Source organism: Musca domestica, unplaced genomic scaffold (genome assembly GCF_030504385.1).
Source record: "Musca domestica strain aabys unplaced genomic scaffold, Musca_domestica.polishedcontigs.V.1.1 33, whole genome shotgun sequence".
NCBI lineage: Eukaryota > Metazoa > Arthropoda > Insecta > Diptera > Muscidae > Musca > Musca domestica.
In genome coordinates, this window is record NW_026712312.1 from 2,194,189 (window position 1) to 2,222,086 (window position 27,898).

General features: G+C 39.9%; 3 protein-coding genes across 3 annotated transcripts; 1 reads left to right on the forward strand and 2 right to left on the reverse strand.

The window, feature by feature from the left end:
- Positions 1-1,103: 1,103 nt before the first annotated feature.
- On the reverse strand, positions 1,104-9,672 carry LOC101894607 (hamartin). Its single transcript, XM_005187175.4, has 7 exons — positions 9,088-9,672; positions 5,874-6,460; positions 5,553-5,818; positions 2,903-5,492; positions 2,680-2,837; positions 2,478-2,607; positions 1,104-2,410 (listed from the first exon to the last, which is right to left on the reverse strand). Exons 2-7 carry the CDS (start codon positions 5,965-5,967, stop codon positions 1,926-1,928), a joined length of 3,723 nt encoding a protein of 1,240 aa, XP_005187232.2. The 5' UTR covers positions 5,968-6,460; positions 9,088-9,672; the 3' UTR covers positions 1,104-1,925.
- A 2,079-nt stretch (positions 9,673-11,751) lies between these two features.
- LOC131803733 (glutamyl-tRNA(Gln) amidotransferase subunit B, mitochondrial-like) lies at positions 11,752-13,861 on the forward strand. The gene is made up of 6 exons (XM_059125369.1): positions 11,752-12,015; positions 12,071-12,329; positions 12,385-13,134; positions 13,198-13,334; positions 13,409-13,532; positions 13,600-13,861. Exons 1-6 carry the CDS (start codon positions 11,930-11,932, stop codon positions 13,831-13,833), a joined length of 1,590 nt encoding a protein of 529 aa, XP_058981352.1. The 5' UTR covers positions 11,752-11,929; the 3' UTR covers positions 13,834-13,861.
- Positions 13,862-13,881: 20 nt separating this feature from the next.
- LOC131803805 (rootletin-like) lies at positions 13,882-27,320 on the reverse strand (the record flags this gene model as incomplete). Its single annotated transcript, XM_059125520.1, has 11 exons — positions 13,882-14,577; positions 14,638-14,813; positions 16,838-19,317; positions 19,384-19,559; positions 19,635-19,818; positions 22,245-22,755; positions 22,815-23,496; positions 24,004-24,155; positions 24,218-25,156; positions 26,432-26,752; positions 26,817-27,320. Coding segments are annotated over 11 exons (6,189 nt in total), but the record flags the coding sequence as incomplete, so codon positions are not given.
- Positions 27,321-27,898: the final 578 nt, after the last annotated feature.

The window sequence follows — 27,898 nt, forward strand, 5'->3', positions numbered from 1 at the left end:
GGACCAGATTAGAAGAGATATCAGAACGAACACCACAGTACGAGATCCTACAACAACATAACTGTATTTTGAAAGCTGAAGCAATTGTCGGACGTCGGCTAAATGTCTGAAGTTTTTTCCAACTTGTCTGACAACATTCTGCCAATTAGTCGGAGGAATTTTTATACCCTCCACCATAGTATGAAGGGTATATTAAGTTTGTCATTCCGTTTGTAACACCTCGAAATATACATTTTAGACCCCACAAAGTACATACATATTCCTGGTCAGCATAAAATTCTATGTCGATTTAGCGATGTCCGTCCGCTTGTGGACATCACTCTAGCTTCCGAACGAAATGAAGTAGATTGATAAAATGTTCAAATTTTCAAATTTGGTATTTGAAGTTCGTAATGGATACTACCTAAGACAGAAAATTGTCTCTGCAGGTCCACGTCTTCGTATAGGCCCCATATAACGGTTCCTTCCGATATTCGGTATTTTGATGATTTAAGCGACATTATTCATTATTTGAAATTCATAATGGATACTACAGCCTATGACAGAAAATTGTCTCTGCACGTCCACGTCTACGTATAGCCCCCATATAATGGTACCTCCCGATATTCGGTGTTTTGATGATTTTAACGACATTATTCACGGGAATGGTTTCAAATTTCGTATTTGAAGGTCGTAATGGATACTACAGCCTATGAGAGAATATTGTCGCTGCAGGTTCAAGTCTTCGTATAGCCCCCATATAATGGTAACTCCCTATTTTCGGTATTTTGATGATTTATGCTGCATTATTCGCCGGAATTGCTTCAAATTTGGTATTTGAAGTTCGTAAAGGATACTACAGCATATGCTGGGTTGATACTCTGGGTTCTTTGTGGGTGAATTAGTTCCTTGCAACAACATTTAATACCATTGAGGGTAGTCGATTTGGCCACAAGTGAAGGTTTAATATGGTAGAGGGTTTTTAGAGCTTTCTTTGAAACTCCCATGCTGAGAATGAGCTACAACACGTCTCTCCTCAGGTTTCCTACTTCTTGTGATACTAGAGTACCATTGAGCGCCAAAAAAAAAACACAACATTAATAGATTTTTGATTTGCTTTATTGTTTTCTTTTGTTGTTGTTGATATTTTTCGATTTTTTTGTTGTTGTTGTTTGTTTATTTATAATAATAGTTTGTAGATGGATTTCTGTTATTGATCCTTCTTCCTTCTTAGTTTTGGGTTAGTTTCATAACATTTTGTTATTATTGTTATGGTAGATAGATAAGTGAGTGGGTGGTGGTGTTTGTAGTTGTTGTTGTGGGGTTTAAGTTTGTCTTAGAAGTGTGATTTGTTTTCTGGGACATTTTTGTTGTTGCTGTACTATTGTAAATTAGGCTTATTATTTCTAAGATACCGAAACATAAACACATATTAATTTAAATAAGAGGTATATAGAACTAATTAAAGCAATTTGTGAATAGGGGCAGGGGGGTGGGGAGTAGTAGTGATGAAGGGGGGTTGTGTAGAAGCCGGGGAGTTTCTTCTCTCTCTTTCCCTCTCGTTTTGGATGCTGTCATTTCGTCTGCTAGCAGTGTTGTTGTGTAAAAAAAATGTTTGCTGAGTTTTAAAACCTTGACCACCAGTGTCAGTAGATCGTTGTTGTCCTTGTTGTGTCTAACATTTCGACTTTGTTGTTTGTTTTGTTATTACAAGAGAAGATTCGTTATGGGCGTTTTGCTTGGCATTATTATCGTTTATTACAAAATTTGTAAGAAGCAAAGAAAAGGGAGCATAATGTTTGCCAAACTTCAGAGGGCAGCTTAACTTGTGATTTTTTCGAGTGTGTGTGTACGTCTACAACAAAGACAGAACTTAAAAGGCAACACATTTCACTCTCCAAGTGCGTGTGTGTGTTTGTGTGTGAAAACTATTGGTGTGGCAATGATCAACGATTTTGCTGCTGTGTTTTTTCCTGATTCCCTGCTGCGGCTGCTATTGAGGCTGATGATGATGCTGATGAAGTTGTTGCTTTCGTTGCTTGTGTTTGTATCGTTTTTGACAAAGACATCGACGATGACGACTGTTGCTGCTGCAAATGTTGATGTGGATGCATGTGCGTCATGGTTATAGAACGAGTGTGAGAGCTGCTGCCGCCCACGCCTGATGTCACCATCATTTCAGGTGAATTTAGTTCCTTTGGATCGTTTAGCAAACTGGTGGCCGTGTTAGCCGATGAGGCCAAATCTAAGGTTTGGGGCGGCAAACGCTGGCCATCGACAATTTTGATGCCACTTGTTACCTCAGCTATGGGATTTTCCAATAGCGGTTGTAGGTTTCGCAACTCCGAGGAACGCAGACTTGTCGATAGACTTTCGCTAGACGCCAATGATGTGGACAGCGGAGAGTTGCGCTCCACCGAGGAGGCAATGTCTAAAAGAAAGCAAAACATAAAATGTAAAATTTATTTTAAACGGAATCACAACCCCATCTTGCCCACCTGTTTTATCTGTATCCGGCGAATAAGATGGTGCTGGCGCTGTGGATGGTGGCTTGTGCACGGTCATCCTGAACTGTTCTTCCAATTGCATCATGATTGTTTTTTGTATTTCATATTTTTTATTTAAGGCCTGTAATGATGAGAGATGAATCGGAATTAATTTCCAATTAAAATTTGCAAATTTTGAATGCTGTCCACCCACCTCAAATTTCTCCTGGTATTCATCTTTAACAGCTCTTAAAAGGCGCTTTTGTTCAGTTATCACTTTTTCACTGTTTAACAATTGCGAATGTAATTCCTGAATTTTATGACGGGCGCTATCTAATTGAGAGGTTTTATCGTCCAGGCTGTGTTTTATTTCTGTAAAGAGAGCGGAATTATATTAGCTTAGATTACGACATTGTGGTGGCTGTCCACTCTCTCACCCTTCAGCTCCAAATTATAGGCCTCTTGCAGAACTTGCAGCTCTTCGTCGCGCGATCGATAGTTATCGATTTCAGCCAGCTTGTCGCGACACCGGATTTGAACCTCACCCATGACTATGAAATCGGCCTCGAGTCGCGCCAATTCCTGGCGACACTGCATACCCACCTCAGCCTGTTGCTGAGCATGTTGCAATTCTGTTGTCAAACTAAATACCTGACCCCGTAAAGCTTCCACTTCGTAGTTTATGTCTTTGCGCTGCGACAATTCATCGGTCAATTTGGTTTGGAGATTTTCATTGGCCTGACGCAGGCAACGATTCTGCTCCAATTCATTTTGATACTTTGTCTTTAGGGCGGACAACTCTTCTTGGTATTCCCGTTCCCGCTCGTTGGTGGCCTTTTTCGTTTTGTCCAATTGCGAGCTAAGCTCTTTGTTTTTCATTTCGAAATCCTTCAGCTGTTCCTTCAGACGTTCACGTTCCATTTCCAGGGAACGTTTGTCGCGTGAACGGCCCATTAAACGACGATTACGCTCAGCGTGTATTTCACGACGATAACGTTCGTACTGCAGCTGTAGATAGAGCAACTGAAATTGTTCCTTGTCCAAGCTGTCCATGCTATTGTTGCGCAGACCGCGAGCAATGAATTGTTCGAGAATTTCATTGGGTGTTTGTCGCTTGGCCTCATAGGCGTTACGAAATTCGTTGGTTTCCATCAGCATTTGCAGCAAGGAATTCTCGTGATTGGGCAATGGTACGGCTTCCAACGTTTGCACCGACTTATCTTCGCACGGCGCCGTCGCAGACGCCGTCACCGCCGCCTTCATTTGCATTGAATTTTTCAGCACCGAATCAATGGCCAACATCTTGGGACATTTTTGCAATGGTCTTTCGCTATTCGGCATTGTTGTGGCCGTTGCCATTCCCAGTGATGGCAGACCATCATCTTCATTGGTATCCGATAGATCACCGGAACTCTGTGAGGTTTTCGATGAAACCAAATACAACGACGATAGGGATTTGGTTCTACGAACCTTGTGAAGCGTTTTGTACGAATCTCCGGAACAATTGTTGCCATTGACACCGATTTTTTCACAACTCTTCTCATTGTAACAATAGCTAGTCATGCGATTGCGTCGCTTTATGCCTTTGGCCAGTAGATGCATCGAATGACTAGTGGGCATTTGAAGGCCACCTTCGGTACACAGGGTTTGATCAGTTTCATTGCATTCATCACATACTTTGGTTATGGGTATGTCCATAGCCGCCGAGGACACGGCCACAGCACAGCATGGGTCATTGTTGAGGGCCGAGAGGGGTGTAATCGAATTCGATTGGTAGTAACGGGCACCACTACCACCCGTCCCAGTGCTGTGAGTATCCACGTCCGGCGTACGACAAAATTCGGTTGGGGTTTGAAATCCCATTTTTGCCGTCTGGGCTTCTATTGTCTGAAAGGGGCTTTGGGATTTGTTGCGATCGTGCACCATTTGTTGTACCTTATGATCGTAGCGGGTGACTCGGGTAATGACCCTTGTATTGAGTTCCTGTTCAACGTAGGTGGTGGTACTGGTGCTGCTGGTACCTCCTGAGGAGCTAACATCAGGGAAATTAAAGTGTTGCTGTTGATAGTGGTGTTGCGTTGGAGGCTGATGCTGATCTTTGCCCCGATGTGGTGATGAGGGTTGACTATTGGTAAATATGGCCCTCACCGCTAGAGGATTAACCACACCGGAGGCACCGCCACCGCCAATTGAAGGTCTTTTCAACTCTCGGTTGTCTTTCAAAGGCGTGGTTTCCGGTGTAGCCTCCACCGCCGCTTCGGGTGGAGAACAGCCACTAACACCCAAAGAGCCTTGATTTAACGTAGACGGCGCCATCATATATGGTGTCGGTGTCAAGGGGGTATGTGAAGAATTTACAATTTCATAATAAGGACTCCAAATACCAGATTGGGCGCCACCACCACCCACTGAACCCAGACGATGCTGATGATCCTTTAGGGCATAATGATGGCGTCCCATTGATGAGGTAGTTGCCGAGGCGGTTAGTTGTTGAAATGTACTTGTTGCTGTTGTTGTACTTGAGGAGCTTGACAATGAGGATAGCACAGCTGTTGTTGTGGTGGCGGCCACATCCGATGTTAAATCCTGGAATTTCATAGGCAACGATAGACGCATACACTCCACCACAACATCATGCGGCTGGATTTCTTTCCATCGTTCGGAATTTATTTCCGAATCAACGGTGGCCGTCACCAGCATCGGATGTAAACGTACTGTCTCCAGCAGCGGCTTTATGGTATGCTGAAATATGGCACCCTTTTCGCGGCGTATAAAATCCGTGAGGAATGCCATAAAATTACACGGGAACATGCCATACAAACGATGGAATAACATTTGCAGACCCAGCTGAAGATGGACCAGCTTGTCTTCGGACAAACGACTAGGATGTTGACTGTTCCACGAGGCCAGGTGGGCAAAGACGGCAAACAAATCGTTGAGGAAATTCGGTACTAAATTGGGTATGATCGGTAATAGGGTAATAATGGCCAATAGAGCACTCATTAAAGGTACAATTTCTTTTTCAATCTGCAGGAAAAAAAATATGTTAGTTTGCTCTACTTTGTGTGGAATGGAGTAGGGGCCTACCTCCAATTGTTTCAACCAATGCAGCATGTCCTTTATCAAACGATGTTTTTCCACTTTAAACAACCAGGTCGGATGCCGGCGCACCACAAAACAGAATAGATTCAAGGCATTAACACGCTGTGCTGGGGTCTTCAGCCAGTCGGCCAAACGATCAAAGATATAACCATCGTGTGGTGCTTGAGCTTTTATCAATACCTCAATAATACGGACGGAACCAGTCTTCAAATAATATTCCATTAAATTATGAACCAGCCATTGATCCTTGACTGAAATGAAAAGGGAAGTGAGAAACTGATAAACCATTATTCTGGAGATACTCACTCTGGGTAAAATGTTCCGCCAGTTTCCTTTTGGCTTCTTCACATTCATAATTTTGATTGGACTCCAAGTCGTGGAATAATCTATCCAAATCCATTATTGCCCTTCAAATCTATCACAACTTCAAAAAAATCCCAAGACAAGCAAAAGAAAACAATGTCGGTTGTTGATTGGGTGTTTGTTGTTATTCTGTCTGTCTGTATAAGAGTGTGTATAGTTTGTGTTATCGAAGAATACAGCCAAGCCAAGTGGGAGGAGGGAATCTATGTTAGAAGACAAGTGTGCTGATATTGAACAATGTTATGAGTTAGAGTAGTGGAGGAGTTGGAGTTGCAGTTGTATTGTCTATTGCAATTGTGATGTTTATAGATTTGTTGTTGCTTTTGTTGTTGTATATCGTTTAGTGCTTGTTCCAGCTGTTTGGGTTTGTTATGGTAACGTCTGCCGACTGCCGTTCTATGGGTTGGTTTCAGTTTAAATTGAATGCTATTGGCGGGGTAATGTTTGAAGTTGTAGTTGTTGATTTCAGATTTTATAGTTGCTATTAATGCTACGTCTTCGTCTTTTTCTGCTTCAGTTTGGTCTCTAGTCTGCAAATGAAAAGAGAAGAATTTCGATACAAATGAAAAAAGCAAATATAAGCCGAGCAATATCCCAAAAGTTAGGTTAAAAAGAAGTAAAATAGAATCAGTCGGTTTTGCCGGCAGATGTATACCCCGCTGCCTTGAGTTACAATTTTATGCGAAATCATAAATTTCGATAAATTACATATTCATATCAGATTTCTGGTTAAGAGATAATATTTAGGTATAGCAAGTTGTAGATAATCGCCGATTTGTTTCGCAAGTTATGACAGATATAAGTATTGGAAATTGTAACACTTTTTGGGTGAGGTTCCAGGAGGGGTTGGCAGATATATATCATCTTCACAACAGATCTTGGGTTAGCAAATACCTTTGTGTGTGTAAAATTAGAAGAGATTTGGAGGCGTAATTTCTAATTGTTTCAGCTTTTTGTTTTCCAAAATATTGACCCCTATGTGGGCAGGTAGCAGAAGAAATGGTCCGATCTCTACCACCTTTATAACAGATCTTGCGTTAATAGAAATATTGAGATGTGCCAAGTCTGAATGGAATCGGATGTTAATTCCGTGTTTTATGAGCTTCATGGGTACTCAAAATGTTGAATCTTTGTGGGGGAGGTGCCAGAAGGAGTGGACCCATATATCCCATCTTCACAAAAATTGTGATGTGTGTAATTTGAAGAGAACTTGATGCTTATTTCGGATTTTATAAACATATTGGTTATTCAAAACTTAGACACTTTGTGGGGCAGGTACAAGAAGGAATGGTCCGATCTCTACCATTTTCATAACAGATCTTATTTTTTGAAAATATTGAGATGTAGCAAGCCTGAATGGAATCGGATGTTAATTTCGTGTTTAATGAGCTTCATGGAAACTCACAATTTTGAACCTTTAGTGGGGGAGGTACCAGAAGGAGTGGACCTATATATCCCATCTTCACACCAGACCTTGGGTTAATACAAAAATTGTGATGTGTGTAATTTGAAGAGAACCTGATGCTTATTTCGTATTTTATAAACGTGTTGGTTATTCAAAACTTAGACAATTTGTGGGCCAGGTACCAGAAGGAATGGTCCGATCTCTAGCATCTTTGTAATATATACTGTGTTGATGGAAATATTGAGATGTGCCAAGTCTGAATGGAATCGGATGTTTATTTCGTGTTTTATGAGTTTCATGAATATTAAAAATTTTTACCCTTTGTGGGGGAGGTACCAGAAGGAGTGGACCGATATAACCCATTTTCAAAACAAAACTTTGGTTTAATGAATATATTGTGATGTGTGAAATCTGAAGACAATTGGACTCTTATATTACATTTCTTAAGAGTTTTAATTATTCAAAATTTTGACCTTTTGTGGAGGAGGAACTCAATGGAATGAACCGATATTGCCCATTTTCGCTCCTAATATTTGCATCAGTGCTAGGTCACGAAAATGGACAATATCGGTTCATTCCATCGAGTTCCTTCCCCACAAATCTATTCATCATCTATTCTCTTTGGGTGCAGTAAAATATTTTCTTTGAAAACGTTGGCATTTTGTGGGGGAGTTACCAGAAGGAGTGGACCGATATGGCCAAAAATATTATTATGTACCAAGTTTGGATCAAATCGGATACTCCCTTCGAGAGTTATCTTGCCTACCAGCCAGACGGACGGACATCGCTAGATCGACTCCAAATGTCCTGAGACGGATTTGGTCCCAAGAGACCGAGGGTCTAACCGCCTAACCGCTACTCAATCCCCTCTTCGGTTTCAAAAATGAACATCGTTGGGATTGCAAGTCTTTGCTCTTAAGTTGCATGGACCTGCTATAGTTCTATGTTCAGACATTGTTCGGAAGCGATAAGCCATCGTCAAACTGGCCTGACTCATATCTACGTTAATACGTCATTGCGCTGACAGAATATGGAGGCTTTCCCAGTACATTATCTAGATTTAAAAATCTATCTCTTTAGAGCCTTCAGGATTCCATTATTAAAGGCTTTCAACTTTAAAAAAGATACTAAATACTCAAGAAATCTTGGGGTCTAATTATTATAAATCGTTATCAATCATAAAGCCACCTCTATGGGTTGCTACACCTTCTTGATGGGGTTTGTTACGAGTCATGAAATCTCTGCCAGGAACACGGAACTCAAAGTGTTCAAAGTTCAAAAGATTCCACACACGTTAGAATCTCAGCATGACTAAGCTACAAATTGTGTGCCACAAATTCAGCTCTGTTAGCTTAGGCATTCTCGTTCCAAACGATTCTATTCTAAATCAATAAAGGTGGCAGCAAACATCTCATCTACATACGTCATAGGTAAACAATGGACAAACAAGTAGTGGTGTAAGATTGTCATGCTATTTTGCAGACCATTTAACCTCAGATTTTGCAAAAACACTTGTTTGTCGAACATGCAAATAGAAGGGTGTTTATGATGATGATGATGAGTGTAGCAACCAAACATTTCCAAAATATGTGTTTATTTTGAAGAAGAAGCTAAAAATGCAACCATCAATATGGTTGGGTGGCATGCCAGCCATACTAAAGATAGCCAGGTTATCTCGAAAGCATTAAAACTCGAAACGAATCTACCCAACTCTTGCCGTAGCCAACTTCCATCGTCATCAACGCCACCTACCTTCTCTTGTTTCATTGTTTTATTTCTATTGTTCGTCGTGTCCTCCAGCCGGTTGCCTTTCTTTCACTTTTCAACGGACTCCTTCTTCCTTCCTTCCTTTCAACAGTAGTGGCAGCAGCAGCAGCAGCAGCAATAGTGCAGAGTGAATTTTGTGTGTGTGAAATTTGATCCTTTCTTGTTTTGGTTTTTCTTTGCGAAATTCTCGCTGCCAGCTTGACGTGGTGTCTGCCGTTTTTCCGATAGCACTAGTGATGATGATTGAAAATTGCAAAATTCTGTCAAGCCCAGAATTTTTACAAAGTTTATGCCGAAGTGGAATTCAGCACGGGAGCAGCAAATATCTTTCGACGTTGAAAACAGCACATTTAGCATCGAAATCCACAATACCTTGCATGCGAATGAGTTTTGTGTTCCCTGGCCGACCAACTGACCATCAGACCGACCGACCTTCTCTTCGTTGTTGTTTTAAAGCGTATTTTTGCCCGTAAGACTATCAAAAACTACATCCAATATTTTTCATTTTCTTTGCTTTTTCCTTTATTTCTTTTATTGCTGGTTGCTGGTTTCTAGAGTTGTGTCGTTCTGGAACGGAAGGGTTCAAAGGAACTATTCACTGGCAGGAACTATCGGAACGATTTTATACTTCTTGGTTATTCTAGTTCTTTTCTTTTTCGGGTTATTCGCTACTTCTGCATAAGTTGATTTAGAAGATTTCCTGTTGTTATCTGACCATAAGGGTTTTACATATATGCTGTCACTTTTATTATCCATGTGAATTTCCGTGTGTATGTCAAAATTGTCATTTTACTTATGAAGTATAATTCTTGATATCACACATTTGTCTATTTTTTTTACAATGAGGACAAGGTAGGCTATCTTTGGAAAAATAACAAGTATAGAGATCTACCTGTTTGGCTTGTAATGTCGGAATTATTGGTTTCGAATATATTATTGAAAGCCGCGAAAACTGAATGAAAGTGCACAATTTCGTTTCAAAATCATGTTCTATATATCTGTGCACAATTTCGTTTCAAAATCATGTTCTATATATCTCTTATAGCATGTTTCCATTGAAAACCGAACAACGTTGTTCGCTCTCAGAATTACGTACACGAATTAACCCGTTCATACGGCACGATTCGTAATTCATAGTAAAATAACTCCTTTTCTCAAAAATTTTGTTTGTTGATTTTAATGGAAATTTATACGAAAATACATGAAATTCTCACTAATACGAATAGAAGAAATTATTGTTTTCCTCCCAAAGATTTATTATATCATTAATTTTACAATTTTCATTCACGTTTTCAACTTTTTTTGTAAATGTTGACATTTTGAACATATTTTTGTGTTTTTTCCATTTTTAAATTCTGCTGGAGAGACACTTGTGAAACATTTTTTCTGCCGATAGAAACATTTTGAAAATATTGCCTCTTTTGTTTGCAGTTTTCTGTTGAAATTTCAACTCGTGGACCAAATGCGTACCTCGAATGAGAGAGAAAACAAAATTTACTTTCGTTTGAATGTACATACGCCATTCAACATTGTAGTTTTCATTCATAATTTTCAGTCTTCCCAAAAATTTTTAAAATTTCATTAAATTTTTCTATTTTTAATTTTTAAATGTCATAATTTATTTTTTCGATAAATGCTCTCATTTGTTAGGGATGGGACATATTTTTTCGTTGTTCTGAGAGTGATTTGATTTGAACAACGTACAAATATGAGTGTTCGCTCAGAAAATTTTGTGTGAAGAATTAGGTAGTTTTTTCATAGTTAAGGGTCAAACAACGAATAGAGAGCGAATCAAGTGCAGTGGAAACGCCACATTAAGTTTATTGTGCTACAAAAATTGTAAATTTTGTCGATGCAATAAGCATTTTGAAAACAACCTATGCAATTAAATTCGACGAATGCTTATTTGAAATGAAGTTGCCATGGTACAATAAAAAGCTAAGGTAGAGCTACCACCTGATTACAATTTTTACTAAGTGTGTCCGACTTCTGCCAATTTTATGTATATATTTATTGTTTTGAAAAAACAAAAACAAAATAATCGAAAGATCGAATAGTTTAGATCATATTTTAGAAAGAAAATTCAGGCATTTCAATCATTTCCGCGGCATTCAAGTCATTTTCAACATGAGGAAAAATATCGAATAAATGAAATCAACTTGTTAAATGTAAATTTTGACTGGAAGTATTTCTATAGTTTTACGTAGCTGTTCTACCTCCTTATTGTACCATGGAGGTTACTTTGATTTCATTGTACCATGCAATAAAGGGTGAACAATAAATAAGCAAAATTTGAACATGAAATTTTTAGTCGATCTAAATTGAAAAAAAAATGAATTTAATGAAATGTCTAATTCTCTGCCTGGTACATTTTCCACGTTTGTTCGCCCAAATTTCTGGTATAAAACTTTCTAAAAAATATACAAATAGTAGAAGAGAGCGTCATTTTTGTTTAAAGAAGTGAATATTTTGAAATCTTTGGTTTACGAAATGTGCAAAACTTATGTAAATGCGTTATTAATTGTTTTTATGTCCCAACTACATAGTCCACAAACGAGTTATAGATCCCTACCAACGGATTATAATGTGTTTACAAATCCCAATTACCAAAGAAACGTCAAAATATTTAAAAACTTATAGAGTATTTATTATATTATTTTAATATAATAAATTAAACCATTGATTAATATATTACTAGATGAAGAAGTCATTGGTGTGAATTAAACCCAAAGCAAAATATTTGATGGTCCAATATTATTGGCAATTTCTGAACTAGCCTTATACCTCCTTATGCCTGTTGCCCGCATTTCATAACATTTGCAACAAAATGTTAAAAAACTTCGTTTTTCTGAATGGAAGTTGGTCCAAAAGGCTGTATTCTGCACAGGCCATAGCACCCAAACCTTTGAAGGGGTAAATATAAAGGAGCATGGCGATAACTTCAATGAATAATAAAATATATTTGCAGCAAATGGAGAAGTGTGGTAGGCCTGGAAGTGCATGCACAAATATCTAGTGAATCGAAATTGTTCTCGGGAGCTGCTGCAGGATTTGGGGCACCATTGAATTCAGCTGTTTCCTATTTTGATGCTTCCATACCGGGTACTTTGCCGGTACTCAATCGCAAATGTGTTGAGTTGGGTGTAAAAACAGCTCTGGCTTTGGGCTGTCAAGTCAATCAGATTTCCATGTTTGATCGCAAACATTATTTTTACGCTGATATGCCGGTAAGTGAAATCAAGTATATATATATTGGCGGCAAGTAGTGTTTCTTTATTTCAGGCTGGCTATCAAATCACCCAACAAAGAAATGCCTTGGCCAATAATGGTAGAATGACATTTCCAGTTATTGTACCCGGCAAGAAAATCTATTACAAGACTGTACAATTATTGCAACTCCAATTGGAACAGGACAGTGGCAAATCATTGCATGACCATGAAATGCGTAGAAGTTTAGTTGATCTTAATCGTGCCGGTTTACCACTTATGGAATTGGTATTTGCCCCCGATTTGGAGACCGGCGAAGAGGCTGCCTCTTTAATTAAAGAACTTATCCTTATACTGCGTCGTTTAAAGACCTGTTCGTGTAAAATGGAGGAAGGTGCCCTGCGTGTTGATGCCAATATTTCCATACACCAAGAAGGCGAACCCTATGGCGTACGTACCGAAGTGAAAAATATTGGTTCCGTGCGTAGCATATCCCAAGCTGTTAGCTATGAAATACAACGTCAATATGAAGTTGTATCACAAGGTGGTACCGTCATAAACGAGACTCGCTCTTGGGATGCTGAGAAACGATGCACGGTGGCAATGCGTGACAAGGAAGTTGTACAAGATTATCGTTTTATGCCAGAGCCGAATCTTCCCGCATTACATTTAAATGTGTCCGATGATAAGTGCGATGAAACAGATCCCTCATCATTAGTTTCAGTACCAGCCATAGCAAAGCAATTGCCAGAGTTGCCCGAAGCAACACGCAAACATTTAGAGGAACATTATAAGCTGAATCAGGAAGTAGCCATTATATTGGTGGTAGGTAAAAGTCGTATGCATAAATTAAGCAAATAATAGAATATTATAAATTTTTATTTCAAGAATGAGCCAATTCTTCTTGACTATTTTCTACAAATCATAAGTAATTTACCGGCAATTCCCACCAAAACTGTTACAAATTTCCTGATGAATGATCTACTCACCTATTGCAATAAAGTTAATATCGATATCGAGGAATGGTAAGCCAGTATTTTCATTTTTGGTTTGAAAATCTTAATAGCGATTATTCTTAATCCTTCTCCATATTTTTTAGCCACTTAACCTATAACCACTTGAAGGACATATTAAAAGCTTTGCATGCCGAAGAAATCAATTTACAAGCTGCAAGAACATTAATTGAATTACTGCATGAATACCACACTGCCGAGGTCAATGAGGTGAATGTTGAAATAAAACAAACACATTTTTAATAAAAATAATGACCGATCCCCTTTTCAATTTCAGCTTATAAAAACCCATAACCTCGAACAAATTTCCGACATTAAAACCATCAACGAATATTGCCAACAAGCAATTGAAAAACACAGCAAAGCTGTTAAACAATACCAAAGTGGCAAGACAAAAGCTCTGTTTGCCATTGTTGGTGAGGTAGCCAAATTGTCGGAGCAAAAAGCAAATATGAAAATTGTTGTTAAATGTTTAGAAGACCTGTTAAAGGAAGCAAAACCCAAGAAATAAATGAAATACAAAAGAAACATTTGGTAAATATTTTTTTATTATTTTTTTCATATATCAAATATTAGTAACATGTTTGAGTGTGAGTGAGTCTGTTTGTAGGTTGGTTGGTTGTTATGATGAATGTGTAAATGCGAAATTTAAAATGTTTAATCTACCATTACTTACTCTTTGCTTTTTAAACTAAAAAAAGTGTTTTGTATGTTGACTGTTCTCTTTCTTTAAAACAGGAGAACAGTAACCGTGTCACATAAATATCCTTTTTATTTTTGCTGCCAGCTAAATGAGTGATCATGTCCAAACTTGATTTTTCTCTCTCTACATATATTGAACACACTATATTCAATTGTCTTCCTAGGCAGACAATGATAAGCTACTTCTCTGCAACAATTTTTGGTCTTCTTGTTGTCCATAAAAAATTAATGAGTTGATGTGTTATTTTTTTTTTTGTTATGGGATTTATTGAATCTTTTTGACTTTTCGATTATGTAAAATGATTTCTGTGTTTGTATGGTGTATTGGTAGTATTCATCTAACTTATTCTAAATATGTAGATATGTATGAGTGCACAGGATGCCTATAAAAAATGTGTGTGGCATTATTTCTCTAATTTTCTTTGGTTTAAAAAAACAAAATAAATGCATTAGGTAGTGTTTGTTAGGACAGTTCCATATTTTCCCCTTTTAATCGCGTTCATAATCACGACAGGTTGATGGCGGTAGACTCATCGATACGGCATTGTCCAATCTGTTGGGAAAAGAAAACACAGATCAGTATTTCATTTTAATAACAAATTATGATCTTTACCTCCTGGATTCACTCTCCAATAGATTAGGATCCAAAGGATGCTGTGAAACATGTCGCAATGAGTCTCCTAGGGTACTACGTAAATGTTGCATTTCTCGATTTGCCTTGGAACTACGTAAAATGTACTGCTGACGCCGTTTGGCTTCCTGGGCCAATTGTTCACGTAACATGGAGATCTAAAAAAGAAAACAAAATATCAAATATTGCTTTAGTCTATGGAAGTCGTAGTATCATGTTTCCATAAAATCTGGCAACAATAGCGAACCCTGGAGTGAACATTGAGGGACCTATACACAATTTTTTGCACCCGAATCGAACATTTATATACAATTTTATGCGAAATCATAAATTCCACAATAGTTGAGAGAAATATTTAGATATAGCAAGTTGTAAAGAATCGCTGATTTCTTTTGCAAGTTATGGCAAATAAAAGTATTGAAAATTGTGACCCTTTCTGGTTGTGGTACCAGAAGAGGTTCACACATATATATTATCTTCACTACAGATCTTGTGTTAGAAAATGTGTCTGTATGTTTGAAATTTGAAGATATTTGAATGCTTATTTCGCTTTCTTTGAGCGTTTTGTTTTTCAAAATCTTGAACCCTATGTGGAGTTGGTAGCCTTTATGGGGGAGGTACCAGAATGAGTGGACTGATATATTCAATTTTCACAGCAGATCTTGTGTTAGTAAAAATAATGGGCTATGTGAGATATGAAGAGAATTGGGTGCTTACGTCGGATTTTGTACTCGTATTGGTTATTCAAAACTTTGACCCTTTGTGGGGCAAATATCAGAAGAAATGGTCCGATATTCTTCATCTTCATAAAAGATCTTGTGTTGTTAGAAATATTGAGATGTGCCTAGTCTAAATGGAATCGGATGTTTATTTCACGTTTTATGAGCTCCATGGATATTCAAAATTTTGACTCTTGGTGAGGGAGGTACCAGAAGCAATGGTCCGATCTCTATCATCTTCATAACAGATCTTGCGTTGATAGAAATATTGAGATGTGCCAAGTCTGAACGGAATCCGATGTTAATTTCGCGTTTTATGAGCTTCATAAATATTCAAAATTTTGACCCTTTGTGGGGAAGGTACCAGAATGAGTGGACTGATATATTCCCTTTTCACAGCAGATCTTATGTTAGTAGAAATAATGGGCTATGTGAAATATGAAGAGAACCGGATGCTTATTTCGGATTTTATAATCTCATTTGTAATTCAAAACTTTGACCCTTTGTGGCGGAGGTACCAGAAGGAATGGTGCGACCTCTACCGTCTTTATAACATATCTTGTGTTGATAGAAATATTGAGATGTGTCAAGTCTAAATGGAATCGGATGTTACTTTCGCGTTTTATGAACTTCAAGGATAATTATAATTGTAAACCTTTGTGGGGGAGGTACCAGAAGGAGTGGACCAATATATTCCATATTCACACCAGACCTTGAGTTAATAAAAATATTGTGATGTGTTTAATTTAAAGAAAATCAGACTCTTACATCACATTTTATAAGACTTATAATTATTCAAAATTTTGAGGAGGTACTTGATGGAGTAGACCGATATTGTCCATTTTCGCACCTGACCTAGTATTAATGCAAATATTAAGAGTTGCAAAGTTGGAGCAAAATCGGATTACCCATCCTCCTTCTGCGGAAAAAAATATTTTTTTGAAAATTTTCACCTTTTGTGGAGTAGGTACCAGAAGGAGTGGGCTGATATTGCCTATCTCTGAAATCGATATATGTTTAATAATAATATTTCGATGTACCAAGTTTGGATCAAATCCGATATCGCCTTTGTTATCCGATATTGATTGAGCTATCGTGCGAACCAGCCAACCAGACGGACGGACGGACATCGCTAGATCGACTCCAAATGTCCTGAAACGGGTTTGGTCCAAAGAGACCTAGGGTCGAAAGCTGTTTCAACGGGTATATTGAAAATTTTATATTCTCACGGTGGTTCAACATGACCTGCAGAGATATCAGGCACGATGTATAACCCTGCTTACCCAAAAGCAGAGGAATATTCATGATTAAGCTGCATATACAACATCTACAGCCCTTAAGGTTACGTTCGTAATAAATGCATTAATTATACTGCCTTCCCCACTAAGCCTGAAGTCGTAATAAATACATTTCTTACCCTCCCCTCCCCACACAAAAACACAGTCTTAAAGTTCGCAACATACCTGATTCTCCAGCCGCAAAACTTGTTGGCGATGACTCTGCTCACGGGCATCCAATAGCTTCTCGGCATGCATTTGGGCGCTGCGATAACGTTCTGTATCCATGCCATCCATACATTTGGCACTGTCATGAATGCGTGCCTTGCAACGGGCCAGTTCGGATTCCTTCTCGGCCAAAAGAGTTTCCAAACGGCGCACCTTCAAACGTAGATCACGATTTTCTTGCTCAATGACAGCATGATCTAGGCCACAGTTGAAACTACCACCACCACCACCAGCTGCCGCCGAGCTTTTACGTTGATAATTATTGTTGGCGGCCGTGTTGTTCTCCAAGCGGTTCGAATCATAGTTGCCATCGTAATAAGAACTTTGGCCACCTCCGCCTCCGCCCATTGCCGATTTTTCCGACCGATCGAAAACACTATCACCGGCAAACTTGCTCTTTCGTTCCGATTCCAATTGTTTCACCTTATCCTGCAGTACTTGCAATTTGCTGCGCAGTTCGGATTTTTCTCTTTGTGAAGACTTCAATTGGCGACTTAGTTCATCCTCTTCGCCGAGGTGATTACTTGAACTGGAATTCTTATCACCCGACTCTTGATTCCATTTAGCTATGCGTAGTTGTGATTCCAGGGCAGAGTTTTTCACCTCCAAATCATTGACTTGATCCTGTAAACGTTGGGCACTGTCGAGTTGGGCCTGCTGGCCACGTCGCAAGTCGTTAATGGATGACTGGGCCTTTTCCAAACGCTCGCTCAGAATGCGTTTTTCATTTTCAGCTGTTTGCAGGGATTTCTGCAGTAATTTCAATTTATCTTCATTGGCCTGGGAGCAATGGCCTTGTTCGGAAATTTCCTTGCTGGCTGTCTTAAGTTCTCCCCTTAGCTCAGCCTCAACAACGGCGGCCTTTTGTAGCCTTTCTTTCATTTGATCCAGCGAGGTCTTGAGTGAGGCACATCTATCCTCCAGTTGGGCCATGGACCTATTTTGATTGTCCAAACGTTCCTGGGCTGCCCGTATGTGACAATCCTTCTCCTGCATGGCCATTTGTAGGCGTGTAATATCTCCCTCCAAGGCCACACGTTGCAAATCCAATTTAGTTGCCCGTCCCTCGATCTTGGCCAGTTCCTCCTGCAAGTGGCGTTTTTCGTTCTCCAACTTGGCACCATGTTGCCGACACTTCTCCAGACGTTCTTCGTTTTGCGAGTTCTCCTCGCTGCAGGAATTCAATTGCATTTCTGTTTGGGCCAACTTCTCCCTTAGCTGTTGGCATTCATCGGCCTTCTTTTGGAATTTCTCTTCGAGAGCATTCAAAGCAGAAACTTTCATGCTACGCTCAGTGTCCAGATTACTCTTCTCCTGTTGCAGATGTCTTATCATTTGTTGTAGCTTCGAGACTTTGGCATCGCATTTCATTTGTTGATCGGCAGCGTCTTGCAGCTGTTTCCTGGTACTCATCAATTGCATCTTGAAATCGTCTTTCTCGCGTTCGATTTGAGCCACTTGGTGCATGAGGCAACGTACACCCTTGCGTATTAGATCAGGGTCGACATCAAGGGCTGGTCCATCAGCACAATGGGAGGTGCTACGTTGATCGAAATCATGGCAACTGGGCGCCACCCCGCCCGAGACACTGCGCACCGGACTGAAACGTCTTGAAGGGCTGACCAGGCGATGTGAGAGATTTACACTGCCATCTATTTGTATACCGGCTATGCGACGTAGGGTGTGGATGACGGAACTTAGTTTATGTTCATTCTCCCGTTTGTGCTGTTCCACACAGGCCAACTGTTCATCCAGGGCCCGAATTCGTCCCTCAGCGCCACCCAGCCGGGCTTTGTGTTCTTGGATCTGTTGTGTGGCATCGGCCAGACACACCTCCAAGTTATGTTTTTGATCTTCCAGCCGCTTTTCACGACCCCTCGCCTCTTCCAAACGTGCCAACAGTTCCTGTTCACGATTATGGAAACGATGTTCCTCCTGATTGGCATGGCAACGGGCACGTCCCAGCTCTTGACGTGTGGCACACAAGTTGGCCTCCAAATCGGCCAATTGTTTTTTCACCTGATTCAATTCCTGGGTGGCACGTTCCTTTAGCTCCGTTTCGGCGGCCAATTTATTTTGCAACTCCTTGCCTCCTTCATCCTTTTGGGCGAATTCCATTTGGGTCTTTTGCAAGGTATTTTTGGTGGTATTCAATTCCTGGCTAGTCTTTTGCAGGTTATTCTCCGTCTCCTTGAGTATCGTCGAGATGCGGGTGCGATCAATTTCCAAGGTGTTTTTACTCTCTTCCAGATTGCTTATCTTTTGCAGGGCTTCTTCAATGGCACGGGCTTGTTCCCGTTTGGCTCCTTCAACACGCTTGACGTGATCACGTAGTTCTTTGTTGCTAGTCGAATACTTGTCCCGCTCAATGTTGCTGTCGGCCAGTTGGCGTCTGGTATCGGTTAGATCTTTGCGCATACTTTCGATATAACCTTCATCTGTAAGTGGAATGGAGTGGAATAATTAGAGTGTGTGGAAGATGAGAGGCAAAGCACATGACTTACTCTCCTTAGCCTTGCGCATGGTATCCTGCAGCTCATTGCTCAACGATTCCATTTTATCATCTTTCAAGCGGATATCCATTTTCAATTCATCACTTAGGCGTTGTAAGTTATCGCGTTCCTCTTTGAGGGCATTCATTTGTATTTCTTGTTTGCGTATGCATTCTTCAAGTTTTATCCTGCAATAAAATGAAAAAAGTAGAAAAACAATAAGTACCTTATGAATTTGTGCGGAAAAATTTCGTGATGGTTACTTTTGTTCTTCTTCTCGTGTCCTTAATGCCACCAATTCATCCTTTAGTTGGGCAATGGCATTGCGTTGCTTCTCATCTCGGGCATTATGTTCCCGCTTGGCTCTCTCTAAGGCATCTTGTTCGGTTTTCAGTTCACGTGCCACGGCTTCCAATTTTTCTTGCACTGCCTGTTTGTCACGATGAGCTGTAAAGAAGTTGGAGAATTTTGATTGGACGCCTCTTCAGGAATATGTAAAAAATATTATTTATTTATGTTAGAAACGCTACATCAGCATCACTGTAGCTTTAACTGAACATACCCCACATAAACACTGTTACTTGTGATTCTTCCCCCCTTTGTTGCTCTCTTTCTCTTGTTATGTTATTTGTAGCAATACCGTTGTCACAAGCATAAATATGATTAGATCAAGAACAACAACAATCCCATAAAAGAGAGAGAGAGAAAGAGAGTCATGAACTTTAAAAAGTAATAGAATTTGAGATAAAAAACCAGTATAGTAAGAAGCATCAGTGTGAGAAATACATAAATAAATGTGTCATTCCATTTTTGCAACCATAAAGGAATCTTCATAGGTTAAAAAGAAAAAAGTCTTTCTTTTCGAATAACATGTTTGCGGAGCCATAGTAAAATAAAGATAATTGGATTATTACCCGAGGAAAAGCGCGAATAATTATTGGTGCTAGATTATGCTGTTGATTTAAAATCTTGTCCGTGTCATTTATATATTGGAGAATATTGCTCTTGGAACAAGTATAACAAACGATTGGGAAACGATCAATTACCCCTATCTTAGAGAAATGCAGTTGATGCATCACGGGTAAGAAGTTTTAGTTGTTTATTAACAACTGAGAAAGAAGTCTGCTATAATCATAGACGGCAAATTAAAATAGTTTCAAAGGAAATTCGTTGATGATAGAAGGCTTGGCCAGGGATTGTGCATCCGTGGTGGTCAACCTTAGTAAATTGGGGAATAGCCAAATATTATTATTGTTAGCTCTGTTGAAAAGCCGGCAAGAATCTACTAGTTTTGCATTTTTTTTTTTTGATATCATTGATAGGGAAAATCGGCAATCGTCATGCGCTTCAATTTTATATAAGCATTCGCGGATCTGGTTAATGACTCAGAGTTAATGTTCGAACATTGGATTGCATTTTATCGGCTTTATATGAAATAGGTTCACAAATATGTATGTCATGCTATCTCGATGGAAGCTACACCTTATTAGACATGATAAGAAAAGTCGTCCCAGGGGAAGAACATCAATGGGAAACCTTCTTTCACCCACAGTAGCTGACATTCTTTTTGACGATCTTCTTGACAATAATATTCAAGGACTAAATAAAACAAGCAAAAAAGCTGTAAGTTCGGCCGGTCCGAACTTTCAATAATCTCCAACATTGGGAACAAATTTGGAAATCTTTTAAAAAAATAAAATCCGTTAAAGATTCTGTAAAAATCTTAACAACACCGAAAATAGACGCAATATTGGGGTCTATACGAAGACATGGACCTGCGTAGGGAACTTTTGTCATTCAAATACGAAACTTAAAACAATACAGGTGAATAATGTCGCTAAAATCATCAAAATACCGAATATGGGGAGGTACCGTTATATCGGGGCTAACCGAAGACCTGCATAGACAATTTTCTGTCACAAGCAGAAGTACCTATTACGAACTTCAAATATGAAATTTCAAACAATTTCGGTGAATAATGTCCTAAAATCGTCAAAATACCGAATATCGGGAGGTACTATTATATCAGGGCTATACGAAGACGTGGATCTGCACAGACAATTTTCTGTCATAGGCTGTAATATCCATTACGAACTTCAAACACCAAATTTGAAACATTACCGGTAACTAATGTCGCTTAAATCATCAAAATACCGAATATCGGGAGGTGCTGTTATATAGGTGCTATACGAAGACGTAGATCTGTACAAACAAATTTTTGTCAGTGGCTGTAGTATCCTTTACGAACTTCAAATGCCAAATTTGAAACCGCTCAGGTGAATAATGTCACTTAAATCGTCAAAATACCGAATATCGAGAGGTGCCGTTATATGGGGGCTATACCAAAACGTGGACCTACATGGCCCATATCAAATCCCAAAAGTCCTGCAGACGTAATATACATTTGAGTAAATTTTTTTCAACCCTCTTCAATTCGTTCGGAAGCTAGAGTGATTTCCACAGATGGACAGACGGACGGACTTCGCTAAATCGACATAGAATTTTATTCTAATTAAGAATATGTTAGTTTGTGGGGTCTAAAATGTATGTTTCGAGGTGTTGCAGACGGAATGGGATACTTTATATACCCTCTATACTATCTTGGAGGGTATAAACAAACTAGAATCGATTCTACACCCTAACGAAACGGTCGTGTTTCCTTTTTCGCCCTTCTTAATTCCTCATAACAGCATGCTTTAGATGCAGAAACTTTTCCAATATTTCCGTAGAAGTCATTAAAACCTTTTATGGGCAAAGCAAAAATTTTCTATTTGGCTATCCCGCTCCACCCTAATAACCGATAGAAGTTTACCAATTCTTTCGATTTCTCTTCCGTTAGCCACGCATTCCCCAAACCCTACCTAGCTACTCACCAATAAGCAATGCCTGTTGTTTCTCATTCTCCGCCCGTATCAAGGCCTCCTCATGCTGTTGCACCAAACTCTCCAAGTGGGCTTGTAATCCCTCCAAGCGTTCTTGTTGCTTTTCAATTTCATCATCCTTGGCCGTCTGCAGGGCCTGCAATGCTTGTTGCATTCTCTTTTCGAGGGCACCGCGCAGTTGGAGCATATCATCGGCATGTTTCTTGGCTGCCTCTTCAGCATTGGATTTGAGATTGGCCAACTTTTGGTTGTAATCATTTTCTGCTTCACGGGCCGCATTGATGAGTTGCGTTTTGGTGTCTTGGGCACGACGTTGGCATTGTTCCAATTCCTTTTGCAAACGGGCGACGTTGTTTTTCAGCGACTCCTCGCGCACCAAAGCCTCTTGCAGATCTTTTTCCAATTGGGCACGTTTTTCTTCGGTGGCTTCCAAATTGGTGTTGGTGTCGAAGAGCACCGCATCTAGGGATTCTTTTTCGGAGCGCAGAGCGGCCAACATTTCCTGGGGAAAGGAGAATAGAGTTTTAATATTTTTAATTAATTGAAAAAATACGACATTACCTGCAAGCGATGCGTCTCCTTTTCATGCAGATCTATGACCACCTGTTTTTCCTCAACATCCTTGACCATTTCCTCCAGATTTCGATTCAAACGATTATTTGTTTCCGTGGTTTGTTCCAGTCTCTGGCGTGTTCGCATCAGCTCCTCATTCAGGGACTCCTTTTTGCGACACATGGCCGTCAATTGATTGTGTATATCGCCACGATCCCGCGTTATGCAAGCCAAGTCCTGTAGGATCTTCTCTTTTTCCATTTGCAGACATTTGACTTTTTCACTGAAACCCAAATTATCGGTTTCCAGCTCCAGGCGCAGTTTATCTAAATTGCTCAGCTCTTTGCGTACCTCAGCCAATTCATTGCTCTGTTCGTGCAATTGTTGCGACAATTTTTTACGCTCTTCCTGGACCTCTGTCAGAGTTGACTGTATGGTTTTCAGTTCATCACTGGCCGAGGAATTGTTGCACGAAGCCTTCTCCAAACGTTCCTGCAAATCACATTTCTCCAGCAATATCTTATCGAGATCATATTCTAGATCGGATTTTTGTTTTTCCAATAAATTTATGATATTTTCCGATTCAATACGCTGTTGTTCGAGCAGATCGCGATTGAGACTGACACGATTCAGTTCTTCACGCAGTGATATGGTCTCCTCTCGCAGGCGACTGCCACGGTCTTCCTCGGCTCTGCATGAAAAGAGAATAGAGAGAAGAGATTTGGAAAAAATGAAGAAGAGCAAGTGGTTCTCTTATAGAAGAGAGCAAGTGCTCTTCTTATAGAAGAGAGCTAGTGCTCTTCTAATAGAAGAGATCAAGTGCTCTTCATATAGAAGAGAGCAAGTGCTCTTCTTATAGAAGAGAGTAAGTGCTCTTCTGATAGAAGAGAGCAAGTGCTCTTCTTATATATGAGAGCAAGGGCTCTTCTTATAGAAGAGAGCAAGTGCTCTTCTTATAGAAGAGAGCAAGTTCTCTTCTTATAAAAAAGAGCACGTGCTCTTCTTATAGAAGAGAGAAAGTGCTCTTCTAATAGAAGAGAGCTAGTGTTCTTCTTATAGAAGAGAACAAGTGCTCTTCTTATAGAAGAAAGTAAGTGGTCTTCTTATAGGGAAGATCAAATGCCCTTCCAAGCAAGAGAACCAAGCGGTTCTCTTATGGAGGTAAAAATGTTTTTTTTTTTTTTATTTAGAAACCTACCTTAAATTTAATTCCGTTATATTTTTATCCTTCAGAATCCGTTGAATTTCCAGTTCAACCGCCTTTTTGTCCTCCTCCAGGGCATCGATTTTCTTTTGCAATTTGCCATAGTTGAATTGCAGCTTCTCAAAATCTGCACTTAGATTTTCGAACTAAAACAACAACAACGACGATAAAATTTTCAAAAAATCCGTCAATTCCTTTCCTCCCTTACCGCATTATTTATTTCAGCTTTGCCTTGTTCCGACTGCTGTTTTTGATCCCTGATCTCATCGAGAGTTTTCTGCAAGCTATCGCGCTCTTTCAAAAGTTCTGAAAGTTTGGAATTGCTTGCATCCAATTTTTCGGTCAGCTGTTGTATTTTTGTGGTTAGCAGAGCTTTGGTGCCTTCGCTGGTGTCCAGTTGGGTTTTGGTGGCGTTTAGATTCTCTTGGGTATTTTGATATTTCACCTGCATGTCGTGCAGGGCTAATTGATATCTGTGTAAGGCGGCCTGGACCGCCGAGATTGTACCCTCGGCAAAGGCTTGGGAGGCCCGGGCCGATGATCGTCTGGGAGATTTGGCCGTGGAAGCGGCTCCACCACCTCCTCCACTGTCCCGCGATAAGTGCATGTGTTGCATATCACCACCACCACCCCCTGCTGCTACTGCCTCGGCCTGTTCCCGATCTGCAATCTCAGCATCCATAACAACAGCTTGGGCTATTTCGCGTATGGAACTATTCAAACGATCAATCTCATCATTGTAACGCGATGCCAGCATGGCCTGGGACTCTGCCTGGGCACAACGATCTTCCAGTTTTTTCAATTGATTCATTAACTCTAGCAGGCGTTGATCGCGCTCCAAAACCTCATGGCGTGCCGATTCGTGCTGGACCTTAAGGGTGGCCAATTGATTTTGTAGGTCATCATTTTCACGCTTCACTTGGGCCAATTGTTCATCGAGCAGACGTTTGGCTTGTTGATGATTGAAGGCGACATTATTGCACGTGGAATTGATGTCCTTGACGGCCCCATTGACTTCGAGACCCATTTTGGTGACTTCGTTACGCATTGCTGTTTGCATGTCCTTGAAGGCGCGCTTTACCGCAACAATTTCTCGCCACATTTTCAGCAGGCGATTGTGTTCGCTGTTGTAGTAGTCTTTGAAGGCCTACGCGAAAAGAGAGCAGAAGAGAGAGAGAGAGAGAAAATGATGAGAAAATTGTTCCTTGTCGATTTTCGCATTGGAGGTATTTGATTTGGTCCAATGTTGGTACATCGTAATATTATTATCAAACTTAGATCGAGTTCGGAGATGGGTAATATTGTCCAACTCCTTCTTGTACCTCCCCCCACAAAAGGTAGAAATTTTCAGAAACAAAATTTTACTGCTCAGAAAGAGAAAGGATAAACCGGATTTGCTCTAACTTTGCAAATATTAATATTTGCATCAATGCTAGGCCAGATGCGAAAATGCATAACAACGGTCCACTCCATCAAGTACCTCCACAAAGGCTCCAAATTTTGAATAATTACAACTCTTATAAAATGTGATGTAAGAGTCCGATTGTCCCCAAATTACACACATCACAATATTTTTATTGACCCAAGGTCTAGTGGGAAGATGGAATATACCGGTCCTCTCCTTCTGGTACCTCCCACACAAAGGGTCAAACTTTTGAATATCCACGAAGCTCATATAACTCGAAATTTACATCCGTTTCCATTCATACTTAGTAAATCTCAATATTTCCATCAACAGAAGATCTGTTATAAAGATGGTAGAGATCGGGCCATTCCTTCTGGTACCGCCCCCACAAAGGTTCCAAGTTTTGAATAACCAAAACAAGCTTAAAATCTGAAATAAGCATCCAATTCTTTTTATATTTCACACATACCATTATTTTCACTAACACAAGATCTGCTGTGAAGATGGAATATATCGGACCACTCATTCTGGTACCTCCCACACAAAGGGTCAAAATTTTGAATATCCACGAAGCACATAAAACCCGAAATTTACATGCGTTTCCTTTCAGCCTTGGTACATCTTAATATTTCCATCAACACAAGATATGTTATAAATATGGTAGAGATCGGACCATTTCTTCTGGTATCTAACCCACAAAGGGTCAAAATTTAAAATAACTAAAACGTGCATAAAATCCGAAATAAGCATCCAATTCTCTTCATATTTCTCACATCCCATTATTTTCACTAACACAAGATCGGTCTACTCCTTCTGGTACCTCCCACACAAAGGGTCAACATTTTGAATATCCACGAAGCTCATGAATCGCAAAATTTACATCCGTTTCCATACAGACTTGGTACATTTTAATATTTCCATCAACACAAGATATGTTACAAAGATAGTAGAGATCGGACCATTTCTTCTCATCGTTCTCCCGATTTTAAATATCCTTTATTAATAATCAAAACTCACCTGTTCTTCTTCTTTGAACTCATCCTCTTTGACCAGCAGCTCATCACGCAAGTTGGACCAATCATTTGTCAATTTCTGCAAATCATTGGTCAGTGCCTCATTGGTGCGATTTGATTCGATCAGCTGTTGACGCAGGGCATTGTTTTGAGTCATCAGCTGTTCGCACTTTTTGTGTTCCTCCTCGAGTTTGCGACACAATTCCCCGCTATCCTCGTGGACCACAAATTCCCGACCTCCTCCGCAGGTGGGCGGTGATGGTGGTGTCTCCAGCGACGAGGAACAAGGTTGACTCGAATGGCCCAAGGTCAATGATGTGGAGCACTGAAAAATAAATTCGAAAATAAGGAAGAAAATTACAAAATATTTTTCCTATTTTCCCACTCACCATAACCTGACTTGTGGTGGGCCCTGTCGTTATTTTCGGCTGTGCCGACGGACATGGTGTCGGTGGTTTTATCGTTTCCTGCATACGTTCCTCCAGATCGTTGCAACGTTGCCGATATTGTTGTATCTTCGACTGGAGGCGACTAACCAAAGTGGTTTGATTCTGTTGTGCCTGTTTATAGGTGTCCAAACGTCTTCGATAACTATTCGCCTCCTCGGCTAGACGTTGTCTCAGCTCTTGATTTTGTCGCAACAGGGCCGATGTGCCCATATCTTCGGAAGGCGTTGGACTTAACATTCTTGGCGTTGTTGCTGAAGCCGCTCCGTTGATGGATCCCGTTGTTGTATGATCGTTTTTGACCGAACTACGACTTCGATTCCCCTTGGAAAATGGCAAACGGGATTGAGGTTGTGATGACTGATCGAAAGTCGCGGGACAAGGAGTCTGCTTGAAGTTGTCTCGGTAAGCTTGCATCTGAAAGGGGGGGCAGACAGAAAACAGAGTTTAGTTAATTATGAAATTATGACTAAATTCTCGGACTTTCAAGGTTTTATATTTCATTCAAGTTCTTCCTTTTTCGGAAGGAATAATAGGATAATGTTAACCCTTTACACCGAAAAGGTTTAAAAGTATTTAATTTTAAAGTTTATCGAGGAGGACATTTGAAAATGGACCAACATTCAATTTTATGTCCAAAACTATTTCAACGTGTCCATCTGTAAGCCCCAGGATCCAACAGTGACCTCAACATCAAATTTCAGAATTTCAGCTCTATCCCTTCACCCAGTACCGAATTTGGTACCATATCCATAACCACCTCCATATCTAAATCCCAGATACCAACAGAGACCTCAAAATATCAAATTTCGGGATTGTAGTTCTTTAACTTCATTATCCAAATTTAGTAACATTTAGTACAATTATGGTGCACATATCCAAACTCAGACACCAACAATGAGATCCATATCAAATTTCAGAATTTCAGGGGTATCCCTTTACCCAATACCCTATTTAGTACCACCTAGTACTTTTCGTACAATTATAGTACACATTTTCAAAACCACCCCCTATATCTCAGTTCC

Coding starts and splice junctions, on each gene's coding strand:
- LOC131803733 (XM_059125369.1), top strand. CDS start 11,930: ATGTTAAAAAACTTCGTTTTTCTGAATGGAAGTTGGTCCAAAAGGCTG. Junction 12,330..12,384: donor ATTTTTACGCTGATATGCCG/GTAAGTGAAATC, acceptor TCTTTATTTCAG/GCTGGCTATCAAATCACCCA. Junction 13,135..13,197: donor AAGTAGCCATTATATTGGTG/GTAGGTAAAAGT, acceptor TTTTATTTCAAG/AATGAGCCAATTCTTCTTGA.
- LOC101894607 (XM_005187175.4), bottom strand. CDS start 5,967: ATGGATTTGGATAGATTATTCCACGACTTGGAGTCCAATCAAAATTAT. Junction 2,608..2,679: donor AATACCAGGAGAAATTTGAG/GTGGGTGGACAG, acceptor TCATCATTACAG/GCCTTAAATAAAAAATATGA. Junction 2,411..2,477: donor GCCGGATACAGATAAAACAG/GTGGGCAAGATG, acceptor GCTTTCTTTTAG/ACATTGCCTCCTCGGTGGAG.